At 37.1% G+C, this 17,355-nt stretch overlaps 1 protein-coding gene across 3 annotated transcripts in view; it reads right to left on the reverse strand.

The window, feature by feature from the left end:
• The window catches only part of DPP10 (dipeptidyl peptidase like 10), a 737,074-nt gene that overhangs the window by 187,275 nt on the left and 532,444 nt on the right, over window positions 1–17,355 (reverse strand). For 2 of the 3 annotated variants that reach the window (XM_060178015.1, XM_060178016.1), the window contains exons 6-7: window positions 6,276–6,328; window positions 6,113–6,194 (exon numbers count right to left, since the gene is read on the reverse strand). The exons of the other annotated variant lie outside the window; for it this stretch is intronic. In XM_060178015.1, the coding sequence (XP_060033998.1) occupies window positions 6,113–6,194; window positions 6,276–6,328 (135 nt within the window). The remainder of the gene's footprint in view (window positions 1–6,112; window positions 6,195–6,275; window positions 6,329–17,355) is intronic. 3 annotated transcript variants of the gene reach the window in all.

A 17,355-nucleotide genomic window follows, 5' to 3' on the forward strand; every position in this document is an offset into this window, starting at 1 on the left:
TTGTGTGGAGTTGTACCCCTCCTACCCTATGGTTTTGTTGATTTATCCTTTCTTAAGTAAAATAAATAAATAAATAAATAAATAAATAAATAAAAATAATTTTTAACTTATTTTTTCCCTTGTGTTGCCCTTTTTATCGTTGTTATTGCTGTTGTTGTTGTTGGATAGGACAGAGAAATCACGAGAGGAGGGGAAGACAGAGGGGGAGAAGAAAGATACACACTTGCAGACCTGCTTAAAAGCCTGTGAAGTGAACCCCCTAGAGGTGCAGAGCTAGGGTCTCGAACCTGGATCCTTACAATGGTCCTTGCGCTTTGCACCATGTGCGCTTAACCTGCTATGCCACCACCTGACTCCCAAAGGCTGTTTTTTTTTTTCCCCACTTAAAGTCATGGGTTTGTTTACTTCATAATTGGTTAATTAATTAGTCAAGTGTTTAATGTGGTTTTGGCAGGGAATATAAGGTATTGTGTAGGATTTCTTTGTGAAATACAAGCAAAGATGCTTAAGCACAAAATAGCTCACCTGGACACCTGGGCAGTGCTGTTCTTTCTTGGTGTCTTTCTCTTCCTGAGTCTCTCTCTCTCTCTCTCTCTCTGGCTTTGGGTTGGTTTTTGGTGTTTGTTTGTTTGTTTGTTTATTTGCTTTCTATCTGAAAGAGTTAAACCAGAGCAAAGAAAAAGAAAGAATGCACAAACATCTTCAAGCCTAACATACAACTTCATGTATATTTTCTTTAACGACATTAAATACATGAGGAATTAAAGATCAAGGACTCTTTGATGATTTTACTATTGATTCCTTTCTACATTACAAGTAGTTCCACATTTTAATATTATAATTAACACTTAGTTTATATTTACTTATTTTTTAATGTTTATGTCACCAGTACCAGCACTAAGAATCCATAGCTCCTGGCTGCCATTTTTTTCCTTTTTTTATTAGACAGGACAGAAATAAATTGAGAGAGGACATTGAGACATAAAGAGGGAGAGAAAGATAAACACCTGCAGACCTGCTTCACTGCTAATGCAGCGGACCCTCTGAAGGGAGGGTGCAGGGGCTGGAATGTAGGTCCTTGTGCCTAACCAGGTGCACCACTGCCAGGCCCCTTAACATTTAGTTAAATGTTCTGAGTAACTCATCTGCTGAGACACTTGAAAGTAATTTTTGCATGTAAACAGAGTTTACCTATTCCAACACAGTCTGATGAACAACTGAGTGGCAAAGTAGGATTAAAATAATGAAAGCGATCTATCATGGCTATTTTTCCTTAATATTTTTTCGACATTTCACATTTTCTCTTCTCAATCCCAATCACTTTTAAAATAGACTTTTAAAATATTATATATGTACACATAATCGAGAACTCACACCTTCTTCACCCCAGAAAGACGTTTGGTCTATACTCCCAAAGAAAGAGAAATATTAGGGGAAGATGACCAGAGCGCTTTTAAAACCCAATCCCATCAGGACCCTGAGAGAAAACGAAAGACATTTGGAAGTATTAATAGGTGTAGATATGACTTAGGAAGGGAGATAAGCCAGGACCATAGAAAAAATGGGCAAATATACAGACAGACCGATTTTAATAGAAATAATAGACAACCCTTATCTGTGACCTTGGGAGAACTACTGCAGTTTCCAATGGAGGTAATGGGGACACAGAGCTCTAGTAGTGGGAACAGTGTGGAATTATACTCCTGTTATCTTGTAATTTTGTAAATAAATATTAAATATCTAATAAAAACTTATATATGGGGCCAGTAAAATAGCTCACTTGGATAGTGTGTCGCTTTGCCATATGGCCAACCTAGGTTCAAGCCTGGCCTCCACTACATTGAAGGAAGCTTCAATACTGTGACCTTTTTCACTCGTTCTCAGTAATATGAATACAGAGATAGGGAGGGAAGGAGGGAGGAAAGGAGATAAAGAAATAGGGCTGTATGCACCAAAACAGAATAGTGATTTTTTTTTTTCAAAACTCACAAGTCAATCATAGAGACTCTCTCAGGCACATTTATTTCTAGAATATTTCAAGAGTTAGATGTCCAGTTAAAACAAATATTTGTACCTAGAGGTTCTACCTATGTGTCTATAACTGTATTATAAACCATTACCCATCTCCATAAAGTGAAAAAGAAAAGAAAAGAAAAGAAAAGAAAAGAAAAGAAAAGAAAAGAAAAGAAATGGGTTGCGTGGTTTCATAGCTGGTTAATCGCACATATTACCAAGTGCAAGGACCCAGGTTTGAGGCCCTGCTCCCCACCTGCAGAGGGTCTGCTTCACCAGTGATGAAGCAGGTCTGAAAGTGTCTTTCCTTCTCTCTATCTCCCCATTCTCTCTCAATTTCTCTCTGTCCTATCTAATAAAAATTAGGGGAAAGAAAAAGGGAAAGAAATGGTGGCCAGGAACAGTAGATTCATAGGGCAGAAACTGAGAACCAGCAACAACCTTGGTGCCAATAAACAAATAAGTAAATAAGCAAGTAAATGTTTTTGAAAAAGAAACATAGGAATTAATGCTGAATGGAACACAAAGAAAATTAAACAAAACCATATTTTTAAAGATGTATTTCACTTGAAAAGAAGAGGGCTCCATATGAGAGAGAGAGAAAGAAAGGTCAGGGAACTATTCTGGCACTCTACTAGCTGAGCAATTATTTCCTTATCCAAAGAAAATCATTTTTAACACCACTTTAGTATGAAGTGAGTGAGATACCTTAATGTTCATAAATTTTACAGATGAGCTTAGTAAGGCATCTCATATTTGCTAGATGGGGTAGTAATACATCAATAATATGTACACTATAAAGAAAATTAATTTTCATAATGAAATTATGATATAAATTTTTCTACTTTGTGGTTAGGAAATTGAGGCTTATGAGAAATGAACTTTTAGAGTTTCTGAAGCTATAATTCTAGTTTTAAACGCATTCTAACTTTTGTAAAAGGCTAAACTTAAAGATAGTAGATCAGAATTACAAAAAGTAAATAAGGTGCCTATTTATAAATGTGTCAAGAATTCAATTTACTGAGAAACTACACTGTATACTTTAAAACTTCTCACTCTTGGGCAGAGGGTAGATAGAATAATGGTTATTCTAAGAGACTCTTGTTCCTGAGGTCTCAAAAACCCAGGTTCAATCCCTCCACCCCTGCACAAACTTCTTACCCTTAAAATATAGTTCATTTTGTTTCTCTCACTTGACATGATTCCTTCAAAATCCATTGAAGATGAGGGGGAGGAGATTACTTCATCATCTTTAATAGATAAGTAGTGAGATAAGCCAACATGAGAAGAATGAATTATATCACTTGTGGGTGGAATACAAGAAAAAAAGGACAGGCAAAGAAAACGCAAAGTAAAACTTGGACTAGGAGTCCTGTATTGCACCAGAGGAAGGAACTCTGGGGTTGCAAGGGAAGGGTGTAGCCTTATAGTTTTTGAGTCTTGATGCATGATAGTGTAAAGGGACATGAGCTGAGGGTGAGTGTTTTGCAGGGACCTATCACAGGGAGATAAACCATTGTACCCAAGTGTAAAGCACAGCTGTACTGAAATCCATTAACCTCCTAGCAAAATAAAATTTTAAAGGCACATATCTACTATTGTGTCTACTTCATGGAAAACAGATTTTCTATCACACAGAAAACATCAAAATATGTAACAAGGTTTATCAACTTCAAAGTCATTGATAGAAAGTGACCTGTTCCTAAACTCAGAAAATTAACATTAAAACAAACCCCATCATCTTTTTTATTTTATTTTATTTATTTATTCCCTTTTGTTGCCCTTGTTGTTTTATTGTTGTAGGAAACCCCATAATCTTTTAAATTTAAAAGTAAATCTTAAAGGGTACACGTAGCTAAGTGCACATTACTATGCACAAAGACCCAGGTTCAAGCCTTTGGTCCCCAGCTAACAGGGAAAGCTCACAAATGGTCAAGCAGTGCTGAAGATATTTCTGATTTTTTCTTTCCCTCCCTTTCTGTCCCGTCTCTCTAAGTTTCTCTTTGTCCTAGCAAATAAAATAATATTTAAAAGCTATATCTTAAAATAGCCTACCTGAAAAAGCAATGTAACATTTTTAAAATTTAAAGTATTATGAAGCTATTAATATGAAACTTAGATTAAGACCAATAAAACCTTAAAGAAAACTATAGTTGTATCCTTATATTAAAAAATTAAAAATAGTAACATTATAGCAGAAAAAATTAAATCAATTAAATGTTTGTCTTTAGGAAAAGTTAGTGAGAAATGTATACCAGAAAATAAAAGGGAGTTTAGGTACCATTTTGACAGTGCTTATTCCAACAGACATGCATATGTCATGGAAGCAACACCACTTCCTGAACAGTATTCCTCTGAGATATTTTTATTACATAGGCTCCTTAGATTTGACAAAGATCTAATATTGCTCAAAATGTCGTTATACATAAACAGTTCTTTTTTGCATTTATGATAACTCAAAATCATATATTGTCTATAAACATGTATATCTTAAAAACATCTATTGCTTTAAAGAATAGTTATATGTAGATTTTGTCTTAACACTTGTTTAAACAATGCTTCCACTTATGGGTAACAAGTTAAACAAAGCAAGACAAAGATCTACCATATGATCTAGTAATTTCTCTCTTAGGTATGTGTCCAGAAAACACAAAAACACTTCTCCAAATAGATATTTATGTTCAACATAGTACTATTGTAATAGTGAAGATAAGGAAACTCAAGTACTTAAAGACAGATGAGTAGATAAGGAAATTGTAGTACACATACATAATGAAATATTGCTCAGGTATAAGAATAAAAGATTGTCTTTTGCTATAATATGAATAAAAGTGGAAAAGAATTGTTTCAAGTAAAGTAAGATTGAGGAAGACAAACACCAGATGATCTCACTTATATCTGGGATTGAAATAACAATAAAGTGAAAACACAGAATGAAATGTAAATAACCTCTTGGCCCAGACCTTCAGACCTAAGGTTACTCTGGCGATAGAAGTAGAGATGCCAAAGTTAAAATGGGACAAGGTGCACAATGAACTATAGTGGAGAGAGAATGGCACTTGGGACGAAGGTAAGGTGTACTAATAAATAGCTTATCAAGATGTGAAATTGCACCCATGCTAACACAACCTTATAAAACAATAGTCCTCACTTAAAAAAAAAAGGCAAAATAATGAATAGAAGCAAAACTAACAAACAGAAAACAAGGCCACACAAAGTGGTTACCCAACAGGAAATATATATGGCTAAATTGTATGAAAGAGTTAGATTTTATAAAGGTGAAAGGAAATTAGATCTTTGGTGGTGATTAAAATGTAGTATGCACAATGTCAAATGATAATAGTACACATCTAAAAACTTACTTTAGATATCTTAAAATAATGAAATTTGTTAGAAGTTCTACATAAAATTTGATACTATATGTACTGGAATTTCACAAAATTAGATCCCATAATTGTTTTATTTCTTCTAAATTTTACCATTAACAGTTTAATCATATACTGCTTTGTAAACTTTTACTTGTTAATGTATATTATCCGGTCTCCCACGGTGGAGAGGGCAATTTGGTAATAGGTGAAGTATGATGGCATTTGTTCTAGAAGAAAATCGAGACTGCTCTCCTCTGATAAAAAGTCTTGCAGATATTAGTCATGGGGAGAGGAGATTTTGTACTTATATATCAATGTCTATGTTATAAACCATTAAACCCTCATTATATGGGGGGGGGAAGTCTTGTAAAACAATTTTCCTCAATAAAAATAAGACTGCTGATATTATTGATATTATTTGACACAATACACTTAAATACTACATCAAAGTAAGTCAGGAGCCAGGCAGTTGTACACCCTGTTGAGTGCACAAAGTACAGTGCACAAGGAATCGGGTTCAAGCCCCTGATCCCCACCTGCAGGAAGGGAACTTCATGAACCGTGAAGGAGAGTTGCAGGTGTCTCTCTTTTTCTCTCCCTCCCCTATAAAGTTTTCTCAGCTCTATCAAAAACAAAGAAAGAAAAAAAAGGCAAATAAGAATCATCAAGTACAATATCTGTCCTAGGACCATGGCTCACACTCCTTGAGGTATAGCAATGCCTGTGCTTACCAGCTGCTGCCCTTGGACACCCCAGGCTGCATACTGCAAGATGGAGTCCTCTACCTCTGGAGGGTTTAGCTCCCAAACTTCCCTTAAAATAAGATAAACAAATGGGCATCAATAATTAATAAATAATTTAGTTGGAAAATTATTTAAAAATCAAATAACTTACCTAGTGTGTATGTTGTAAATCACATAGGAAGCATTATATGAATAATGAAAAATCTGAAATTGAAAAAAAAAGATGGGTGGGTTATTATTGTGATGTCTAGTTTGGAATAATGACTTTAAGTTAATGTGCTGAGAAAGCCAGGAATTGCTTTTAAAGAGAACCAAAAATGTGAAACAATCCAGTCCAGTTTATTACCTTCTTTGAGTTTATGATAATACTTCCCTAGCCTTATACAATCAAACCCACTTCAATTCAACTTACTTTATATTTAGTATAACAGTGTTGACACTGCTTTCTTTGTCAAGGTCTCCAGTGATACCTTATGACCCATAAATAAAATTCAAACTGTGTCATCAGTGACTTACAGGTCTGGGTAATTTATCACTCATGGGCTTCCCTTAACTGCCAAAATGATAAAATTAAAAAAATAGATGGAACATCTGGTAAGGAGCACATGTTACAATGCACAAGGACCTAGGATCAAGCCCCTGGTCACCAGCTGCAAGGGGAAGCTTCACAAGTGGTAAAGCAGTGCTGCAGGTGTCTCTCGCATACTCTTATACCCCTCCTTCTCCATCCAAAATAAAGAAAATGAAATATTAAAAGAAAAAAATAATAAAATTCAAACTGGATCAAAGATTTACATTGCATTGTTTTAGGTTCTACATGCTTTTCTATTCTTATCATCCAGTGCTCCCATTTGCCTCCTGTGTATATACTTTGAGCACATTAGATGCATTCTCTCTGCATATTTTGACTTTTTTTTCCTGTCACCTCGCTATTGACAGACTACATTAACTCAGGTGGAAATTCTCACTCCTCCCAATACAGAGTCTCTGAATAGGACTGATGTTGATCCCTTCTACTGAACCCCATCTCTCTCACAAATTACTCTTCCATACTTCAGATACTATAAATATCTTATCTGATACTATAAGAGATAACTTATATTTTCAGGATGTGTAATCTTCCCCACAAGAATATTTTCATGGCCAGGTGTACATCACCTTTGCATATCTTGCATTGCCAAAGACAGTCTTATGTTTACATGCAACACACAATAAGTAATTGTTAAGTAATGATTCTGATGGGAAGAACCAAAGCACTGTAATATATGTGTTGGGACAATACTCTCCCAACCCACATAGTAATAGTAAAAACACTCTCCCCTTCCCAATTAAGAGTCTTCAGATCTACTGATTTGGATCAAAGACTTATTAATGCTTTTTTTTTTTTTTTTTGCTGGGGATTGAACCAGGGACCTCAGAGCCTCAGATGTGACTGTCTTTTAAAAAAACCACTTTATTGTCTCCCCAGTTCTTCTTTGTATTTCTTCTTTTTTTTTCTTCTAAATTTCTTTCTTCTCTTTTTTTTCCTTTATTGGGGATTAATAGTTTACATTCAACAGTAAATACAATAGTTTGTGCATGCATAACATTTCCCAGTTTTCCACATAACAATACAACCCTCACTAGGTCCTCTGTCATCCTTTTCCAGGACCTGTACGCCCTCTAGCCACAGAGTCTTTTACTTTGATGCAATACATCAACTTAAGTCCAAGTTCTGCTTAGTGTTTTTTCTTTGATCTTGTTTTTCAATTTCTGCCTATGAGTGAGATCATCCCATTTTCATCCTTCTGTTCCTGACTTATTTCACTTAACATGGTTTCTTATTAATGCTTCATTCTACTTTTTTTCTACTTCTTTCTTAAAGCCCTGCATATGTGAGATTTATTTCTTTCTTTTTAAGTTGAGACAGAGAGGCAAAGAAAAAGTGAAAAAGAACATAGCACTGAAACTCCCTACACTGTGGTGGGGGCCAGATTCAAACCTAAGTCACACACATGGCAAAGCAGCACACTATCTAAGTGAGCTATTTCACTAGCACAAAATTCCTTTTTAAAGACCACCAATCCTAACAGATAAACATTAAGTTCCAAACATAAACCAAGAGATGATAATGCAAAGAGTAATCTATATTTTGATTCTTACTAATCAGAGATGACAAAATAGTAAAATACAGAGGAAATGTAGAATACTGCAAAAGATGAGTTTGGAAAAGGAATAATTCATATGTCAAATGTCAGTGGAGATTATTTCTCTAAACTGTGTGAGTATAAGGCCTATTTTTCTCTGTTTAACAGTTTTTTAAATAGTTATTTAAATATTTATTTATTTATTCCCTTTTGTTGCCTTAGTTGTTTTATTGTTGTAGTTTTTATTGATGCCCTTGTTGTTGGATAGGACAGAGAGAAATGGAGAGAGGAGGGAAAGACAGAGAGGGGGAGAGAAAGATAGACACCTGTAGACCTGCTTCACTGCTTGTAAAGCAACTCCCCTGCAGGTGGGGAGCCAGGGCTCGAACCAGGATCCTTTTGCAGGTCCTTGCGCTTCGTACCATGTGCGCTCAACTCGCTGCACGACCACCCAACTCCCCGTACTTAACAATTTTTAAATTGTACCATTTTGTAAACCAACAAGGGATACACAGGCTACTCAGTAACTGGGAGAAGATATTGACACATCACACAACAGGTGAATGACTAATAGCAAACATCTATAAAGAACTGGTACAGATCAACAAAAAGAAAAAGGAAACAATTCCAATAACCCAATAAGAAATGTGGGCCATAAAACTGAACAGGCAGTTCTCCAAAGAGCTGATACACATGGGCCACCGATACATGAAGAAATACTTATCATTAGAGAAATGCAAAACAAGACTATACTGAGATTCCATCTCACACCTGTGAGAATGGCCTACATCAACAAAATAGGAAACAATAGGTGTGGGCAAGATTGTGGAAAAAAGAAGACACTTGTACACTACTGGTGGAAATCAAAATTGGTGCAGACCCCCTTGGAAGAAGGTATGGGGAGTCCAGATGCCACAGCAAATTAATGAGTAACAAATGAAATCACCATATGACCTGGAAAATACCACTCTAGGGAGTCGGGCTGTAGTGCAGCGGGTTAAGCGCAGGTGGCGCAAAGCACAAGTACTGGCATAAGGATCCCGGTTCGAACCCCGGCTCCCCACCTGCAGGGGAATCGCTTCACAGGCGGTGAAGCAGGTCTGCAGGTGTCTATCTTTCTCTCCTCTTCTCTGTCTTCCCCTCCTCTCTCCATTTCTCTCTGTCCTATCCAACAACGACAACAACAATAATAACTACAACAATAAAACAACAAGGGCAACAAAAAGGGGAATAAATATTTAAAAAAAAAAAGAAAGAAATGTTTGGGTCAAAGAAAAAAAAAGTTTAAAAAAAAAAAAGAAAATACCACTCTTGGGCATTGACCTAGAGGACACATATACTCTTATCCAAAGGGACATATGCATCCTCTTATTCGTAGCTGCATATTCACAGTGGTCAATGAGTGGAAGCAGCCTAAATGCTCATGGACAGATGGCTGGGTAGAGAAGTTATGGGATATATATTCTATGGAATATTACTCTGCAAACAAAAAGGATATTATGTGTCCTTTGGAACAAAAAAGGATGGAACTATAGGTGATTGTGTTTAGCAAAATAAATAAAGGAAAGACAACTATCAGATATGGAATCTAGAGAACTGATATATATATATATGAACTTGCACAAAGAGAGAGAGAAGTAGAAAAAGCAAACCATTTTTAAGATTTGTGGAAACTAGGGTGGTTATCTTTAAAAGGTGGGAGGGTGGGGACACAGAACTTTCATGGTAGATGTGGTGTAGAAATATGCCCTGAAGCCTACAATCTTGTAACCCACTATAAAAAAGTAACATAAACTGTATTATTATTCTAGGGTTTAAGAGCTCACGGACATATTTCCATTCATTTTGTATTTTGTTTTTTCAGCATAAAATATATTTATATATTTTTAAATATATCTCATTTGTTTTCTTTTAGAGAAGAACTTAAGTATGTGTAAGAGAGAGGCAGAGAGAGAAGTTTATGCACTGATCAACCCAGGCTTCTGTTGGTACTGGAGACTGAACCTGAGAACTTTGGATTCTAGGGTTTGAAAGATTTTGCATAATCATTATGCTAGCTTCCTAGCCAGACCCTGCAGTTAAGCCCTTCAACCTCATTACTCCGGTGAGACCTTTCCTTTCATAGGATTCTCTAATTCCATTCCAGGTGGTTCACTTCCCAACAAAGTCTCAAAACCTAGATATAGACCAGGTATCATGAGATAGGGCATATGTCCACATGTATCCATAAAATAGGGAAAAATATATACCTGAAAGCAAAAGTACACAATAGTTTACAGTGAGCCAGTATGAAATTATTTCATTATGAAGTTCATAATGTAATAGTGTCTACTTAGACATTGATATACCCTCCTCACCTATTTTTTTATTATATTTCCCTCACTCCCTCCCAAGCTATCCTTATCAAAGGAAGGACTACAAAAGCTGAGTAAGGGCAAGAGACTGGCATACATTAATGATGACTCTTTAGTCACTATCAAGCCACCCCATCAGCCGGAGCCCTAGTTGAGGAGTCCTGAGATTCCCAAACAGACATGATGGGCCTAGACTTCGAATAAATCCCTCTATCCATTTTTACCAGTCATCTCTATTTGGAACAACAAAACAGATCCCTTTGTGGGCCCCCCATAGGACCTTGCCCTCAGCTTGGATCAGCAACAGTAGAGAATGTTCCATCCTCTGAAGGGAGGCTAGACAACATACTCTATGCTATACTTGAGGAAGATGGGTGATATTGGAGCAGCTTGGAATGTTCCTACTGATGACCACAGAATGTGAAGTCATATATACAGGGATACAGAGGTCACATGGGCTCCTAAGCTGAATATGGGCCCCAGATCACATCAAATCAATGGGGTTTACAGTCAACGATATTTATACACCTTTCCCATATTTGGGAGCTACTCTTTTCCCTGATCCAGCTTTCTGGTCCTTTTTTCCAGCCATGACATCATCTCCCCAGACAATAACTAGGATCCACCTGCATATCAGATTTCTGCTCAGGGAAAAACAAACAACAACAACAATAAAAAAACTAGTATAGCCACAGGCCCTTTGGAATATAACCAAATATACTACTACTAGCTATCTACTCCCCTCCACCCCACTCTTCATCTGCACTACTCCAGCCTTTAGGTTCATTATTAGTCAACAACTTGTTTGGCTTTATATGTTAAGTCTCTTTTCAGCCACCAGGTTTCAGATGCTAGCATGATGCCAACCAGACATTCCTGGAGAGAGGACCCCACCAATGAGTCCTGGATCTCCTATTCCCCAGAACCCCGCCCCACTAGGGTAAGAGAGAGGAAGGCTGGAAATATGAATCGACCTGTCAACACCCATGTTCAGTGGAGAAGCACTTACAGAAGCCAGACCTTCCACCTTCTGCATCCCACAATGACCTGCGTCCATACTCCCAGAAGGTTAAAGAATAGGAAAACTATCAAGGGAAGGGATGGGATATGGAGTTCTGGTGGTAGGAATTGTGTAGAGTTGTACCTCTCTTATCCTATGGTTTTGCCAGCATTTCTTTTTTTTATAAATAAATAATAAAAAATAAATAAAGTTAAAAAAAGAAAATATAGAATTGACATAAAAACATAAATAAAAAGCTCTTTTAATCCCTGCAGTAGATTCACATTGCATAGCACTACTGTACCCTCAAATAAAAGTCCCTATAAATAAATCGCTATATGTTTTGCTGCAACAACAGCATCAAATAAATGTGATTGGCAGTGTATTTTGTGAAGCAATATTAATGTTTTCTCTTTTACTGAAATTAAAAACACGCCCCCACTTGTTCTGGAACTGTCTCTTTCAATGAGTCTTGATTTCCTCACTTCTTTTGGCACAACTATTAAATCTAAGAGTGCCTACGCTATTGCAGCAAGGAGGCAAAAATATTTTTTCATGTGATTTATTGTGGAATTCTTATTATATTCTTTTTTAATTTAATTTTTCATTTATAAAAAGGAAACATTGACTAAACCATACCCACACAATTCCCACCACCAGATTTCTGCATGCCATCCCCTCTCCTGATAGCTTTCCTTTTCTTTAACCCTCTGGAAGTATGGACCCAAGGTCACTGTGGGAAGCAGATGGTGAAAGGTCTGGCTTCTGGAATTGCTTCCCTGCTGAACATGGGCATTAGCAGGTTGATCCATACTCCCAGCCTGTCTTTCTCTTTCCCTAGTAGGGTAGGGGTCTGGGGAGGCAGAGCTCCAGGACACATTGGTGGGGTTGTCTGTCCAGGGAAGTCTGGTTGGCATCATGCTAGCATCTGGAACCCTATCCAGAGAATCCCCGGTCACAAGCTGCTTGTTGGAGCTCATGCCAGCTGCTGCTTGCAAGTCGCCATCTTGGATCCGCCTGCTCTGTAATAATCTCTCAAGATATTCTATAGAATTTTGCTAGAATTCACTGCTATATCTGACAGAGGAGAGAAATGTGACCACCTATCTCATTTCAGAAACTCTGATGCCAAAGTAAACTACTGAGTGAACATTTAGTTTTTCAAAGAGACAAATGTATCCTTGATATTCTGAGGAAAAGACTATCCCATCTGCTCATGTACATGGACTGTACCTGATTTCTAGGTTCACATCTCTCTGGAGAGAAAGTCATCATTTGAGACTGATTGCTTTAGTCAACATAAGCTAAAATAATCCCTAAGACAAGAGAAGGTGTGGTTATTTTATTTTGCTTTCTCTAAAACATAATAAAAGATACTAACTCTTCTCAGAGTGTGATTCCAAAGGACTTACAGGTCATTCAAATGATGTGGTTTGGAAAAGGTGATATACAGTTTAGTGTGACATATAATTAGCTCTCTCTGTTAGTGTTGATGTGGAAGACCATAATAAAGTTAACCTTGTCTTGACTGCAGCCTTTAGCAGGTTGACTTAGCAAGGTATAGGCTTTCAACATCATCCTTAGGTGTTCTATAAAGTTAACAGACTTTTTTTTATCTACAGATAATTATCAATTCTTTGCATGCTGAGAAGAGCTGTCTCCTCTAAATCCATTTCCCTTTGATGTTTGTGTGTATGTGTATATTCCTAGCATATATCAAAACTTCTTATTTTATAATGTCCCTATTTTAAGGAACATTTTATTTCCACAACAGCATATACAGAGTATGAGGAGTGGTACAACTTTCTTTTTGTTTGCATAATATTTTAGAGATTTTATGAAGGGAGATTCAGTGACAATTGGATTTATCTTTACTGAACAATTGTAGTAAGACATCATCTAAATCCACTCTGTTAAACTTTATTTCTCTCTCCTTCCTGCATTCTTTCTTTAGTAGTATTTTCCCTTTTATCATAGAGTTTTCTCCCACACTGAGTATGCAGGTCTCTCATATTGAGAGGGTAAGATTTTGGATCTCTGAAGGCAGAAATATCTTTTTTCTGTGATTGTTTGCTGTATGAAGAGAGTGAAATTGAGCAGCTGATGAAATCCTTGGGAATAAAGACATTTCAGATTCATCTCATCTCTGCAAGTGATGTTACACTGCTTCTTACAAAATTATGGTCAAAACTCATGACGGTGTACAAAAGTGAAATTACTATGTAAAAATTGATTAAAGTTTATGCCTGGAATATAGAATTGAGTTTTCTACCATTTAATTTCTTGATGCTAAAGATACTGAGAAATACAGAAAATATAAAACCCTGCATTGAGGCCTGATCAACATCATCTCTATATCATGTTGGGAATAAAAAGGAGTGTGGGACTCAATATTAATTACTGAGGCGTCCGTTATTAAATACTATTTGTTGTAGTGATGTTCCGCAGGATATCATTAAAAAAAGAATTAACAAATAATGAACCATTTATCCAAGAAGATACAGAAAATTAGGTTCTTGTGAGATTTTTTTTTTACAGTTCATCAATCAATGCATAATCTTGTTTCATATATATTTCTGTTTGAAGTGGCCATATTTAATATGTTTCATTAATACTAAACTTATAGACAAAAGCACTGTAATTCACGCTTTAATAAAACTTATCTTGCACATGTACTTTGTCTATAAAATAAATTATAGCCTTAGACAAGGAGCAATAGGCAGCACATCCTCACTTGCCTTTTGCAGCATCTGCAACAGCAAAATTATCGATAAAGATCATAATCCTGAAAAACAAACAGTAAAGAGGACTATGAAAAGAACACTAATGCTAGGGAAACTTTAGCAAGAATTGCTATTACAGAAAGCTGGTAAACTTGCAAATGCAGGATTAACACATAACAAACATGAACTGTATGAGTGGCAGAGATGTAGCATGAAATATTCCTGAAAGGAAGAGAATGGAATTCACTTAATATCTAGAAGTCACTGAACATTAAAGATCATAGAAGTTGTCAATAATAGCAGAATACAGGCATATTAAGCAAAATTAGCACTACCCACTCAAGTATCAAAATCCCCTAGCCAACTTCGTTGATATAAGCAGTGTACTATGCATTATTCTTAAGGAATATTGTGATCACAAAAATTATTTTTCAATCACTAGCAGCATATGTACCAGAGTGATCTCTCTCTCTCTCTCTCTCTCTCTCTCTCTCTCTGTCCCCTCCAGGGTTATCACTGAGTCTTTGTGTCAACATTATGAATCAAATGATCCTGGAGGCCATGCTTTCCATTTAATTGGATAGGACAGAGAGAAAGTAAGAGAAGGGGGAGACAGACACATGCAGACCTGCTTCTCTGCTTCCCTACTTGTGAATCTTCCCCCCTGCCAGTGTGGAGGTGGGGGTTCAAACTGGCATCCTTGAGCAAGTCTTTGCACTTAGTACTACATGCACTTTACTGGGTGTGCCACTGCCCAGCCCCTCAGTGTGGTTTCTCTATCTCTCAGTCTCTTAAATGAAAGCTATCTCTGACTCTTAAGAAATACATAAATAATAAAAGTAAATAAACAGACATTATCTTAAAATTAGGATAAAGAGGTGGAGGTGAACCTGTATTGTAGTTCGAATTGAGCTAAGTGATGTATATATGCTGTTTTATGTTAGCATTAAATGTCAAGCACATGCTATTGATACAATGAGCAAGGACCCAGGCTCAAGCTCCCAGTTCCCACCTATCGGAGAGACTTCATGAGCAATGAAGGAGTGCTGTAGGTGTCTCTCTTTCTTTATCTTTCCCTCCCCTCTCAAATTTTCTATCAAATTAATTAGTTAATTAATTAAAAAAACAAAACTAGGATAAAGGATCAGGTAGATAGCACACTGGTTGTGCTCTTGACATCCATGGTCGAGGCCTCAATATAGTGTGTGTCTGACCATGTGGCGCCACCACCCAGCCCCTCAGTGTGGTTTCTTTTTTCTTTTTCTTTTTTAAATATTTATTTATTTATTCCTTTTTGTTGTTGCCGTTGTTTTATTGTTGTAGTTACTGATGTTGTCGTTGTTGGATAGGATAGAGAGAAATGGAGCAAGGAGGGAAAGACAGACAGGGGGAAAGAAAGACAGACACCTGCAGACCTGCTTCACTGCTTGTGAAGCGACTTCCCTGCTGGTGGGGAGCCAGGGGCTTGAACCTGGATCCTTACTACAGTCCTTGCACTTTCTGCCACCTATGCTTAACCTGCTGCACTACTGCCTGACTCCCTTTTTTAAAAAATTTAATTTTTACTTATAAAAAGGAAATACTGATAAAAACCATAGGATAAGAGGGGTACAACTCCACACAATTCCCACTACCAGAATTCTGTACTCCATCCCCTCCCCTGATAGCCTTCCCATTCTTTATCCCTCTGGGAGTATGGACCCAGGGTCATTATGGGGTACAGAAGGTAGAAGGTCTGGCTTCTGTAGTTGCTTTTCCGCTGAACATGGGCGTTGGCAGGACAATCAATATTCCCAGCCTGTCTCTCTCTTTCCCTAATGGGGCAGGGCTCTGGGGAAGCAGGGCTCCAGGACACATTGGTGGGGTCTTCTGCTTAGGAAAGTCTGGTTGGCATCATGTTAGCATTTGGAACCTGGTGGCTGAAAAGAGTTACCATATAGAACAAACTAGTCAGGGAATCCTGAGATTCCTTGACACAATCGGCCTAGATCTCAAATAGATCCCTCTCTCCATTGATACTGGTCATTTCTATCAGGAACAACACAACAGACCCCTTTGTTGGCCCCCCATAGGACTTTGCCCTCAACATGGATCAACAACGGTAGAGAATGTTCCATCCTCCGAAAAGAGACTGGACAACATACTCTGTTTCACCTGAAGAAGATGGGTCCTTAAATTGGGGCAGCATGTAATGTTCCTACTCATGACCACAGAATGATCAGATGAGATCAGATCTACAGGGTTGCAGAGGTCACACAGGCTCCTAAGCTGAATATGGGCCCCAGATCAAATCAAATCAATGGGGTTTACAGTAAACAATATTTATACACCTTTCCCATATTTGGGAGCTACTCTCTTCCCTGATCCAGCTTTCTGGTCCTTTTTTCCAGCCATGACATCATCTCCCCAGACAATAACTAGGATACACTGGTATATCAGATGTCAGGCTTAGGAAAATAAATAAATAACTAGTATAGTCATGGGCATCTCTTTTCGATCTCTCAGTATCTTAAATGAAAGCTGGGTTTAATTCCAGACACTACTGCAAGGCAGAGCTAAGCTGTACTTTGGTCTCTCCCAATAAATAAAGAAAATAACACTAAAAAAATAGGATAAAATATAAGAGAATAAACTGATAAATTTGGCACCTTGCATAATGAAAAAAATGGTAAGAGACATGCTATGCTAAGAACGTGTTATCAAATCATGGGGTGTTGTGTTGTAGGTCATGGTTAAATTACAACTTGCAGGCTATAAGCCTATAGAATTTTCAAGAAGTTACTAAATTTATGGTTTCAAAATTATACCACAGAGCATGTAAAGATTGACACAGTGATTGTAATAATATAGTTTTGAAGAATGTAGCTAGAGTCCCAAATATAAGGTCATTTTGCATGTAGCAATATTTGTTCCTAAACTGAGTACTTGTTGCATTTTGAATTGAGTTTAGTGATCTATATATGCTATTTTACGTTAGCATTAATGCCAAGAATTAGATACTAACAAAATTTGTAAGTTAACAGACCGC

This window comes from Erinaceus europaeus, chromosome 18 (genome assembly GCF_950295315.1).
Source record: "Erinaceus europaeus chromosome 18, mEriEur2.1, whole genome shotgun sequence".
Classification (NCBI taxonomy): Eukaryota; Metazoa; Chordata; class Mammalia; order Eulipotyphla; family Erinaceidae; genus Erinaceus; species Erinaceus europaeus.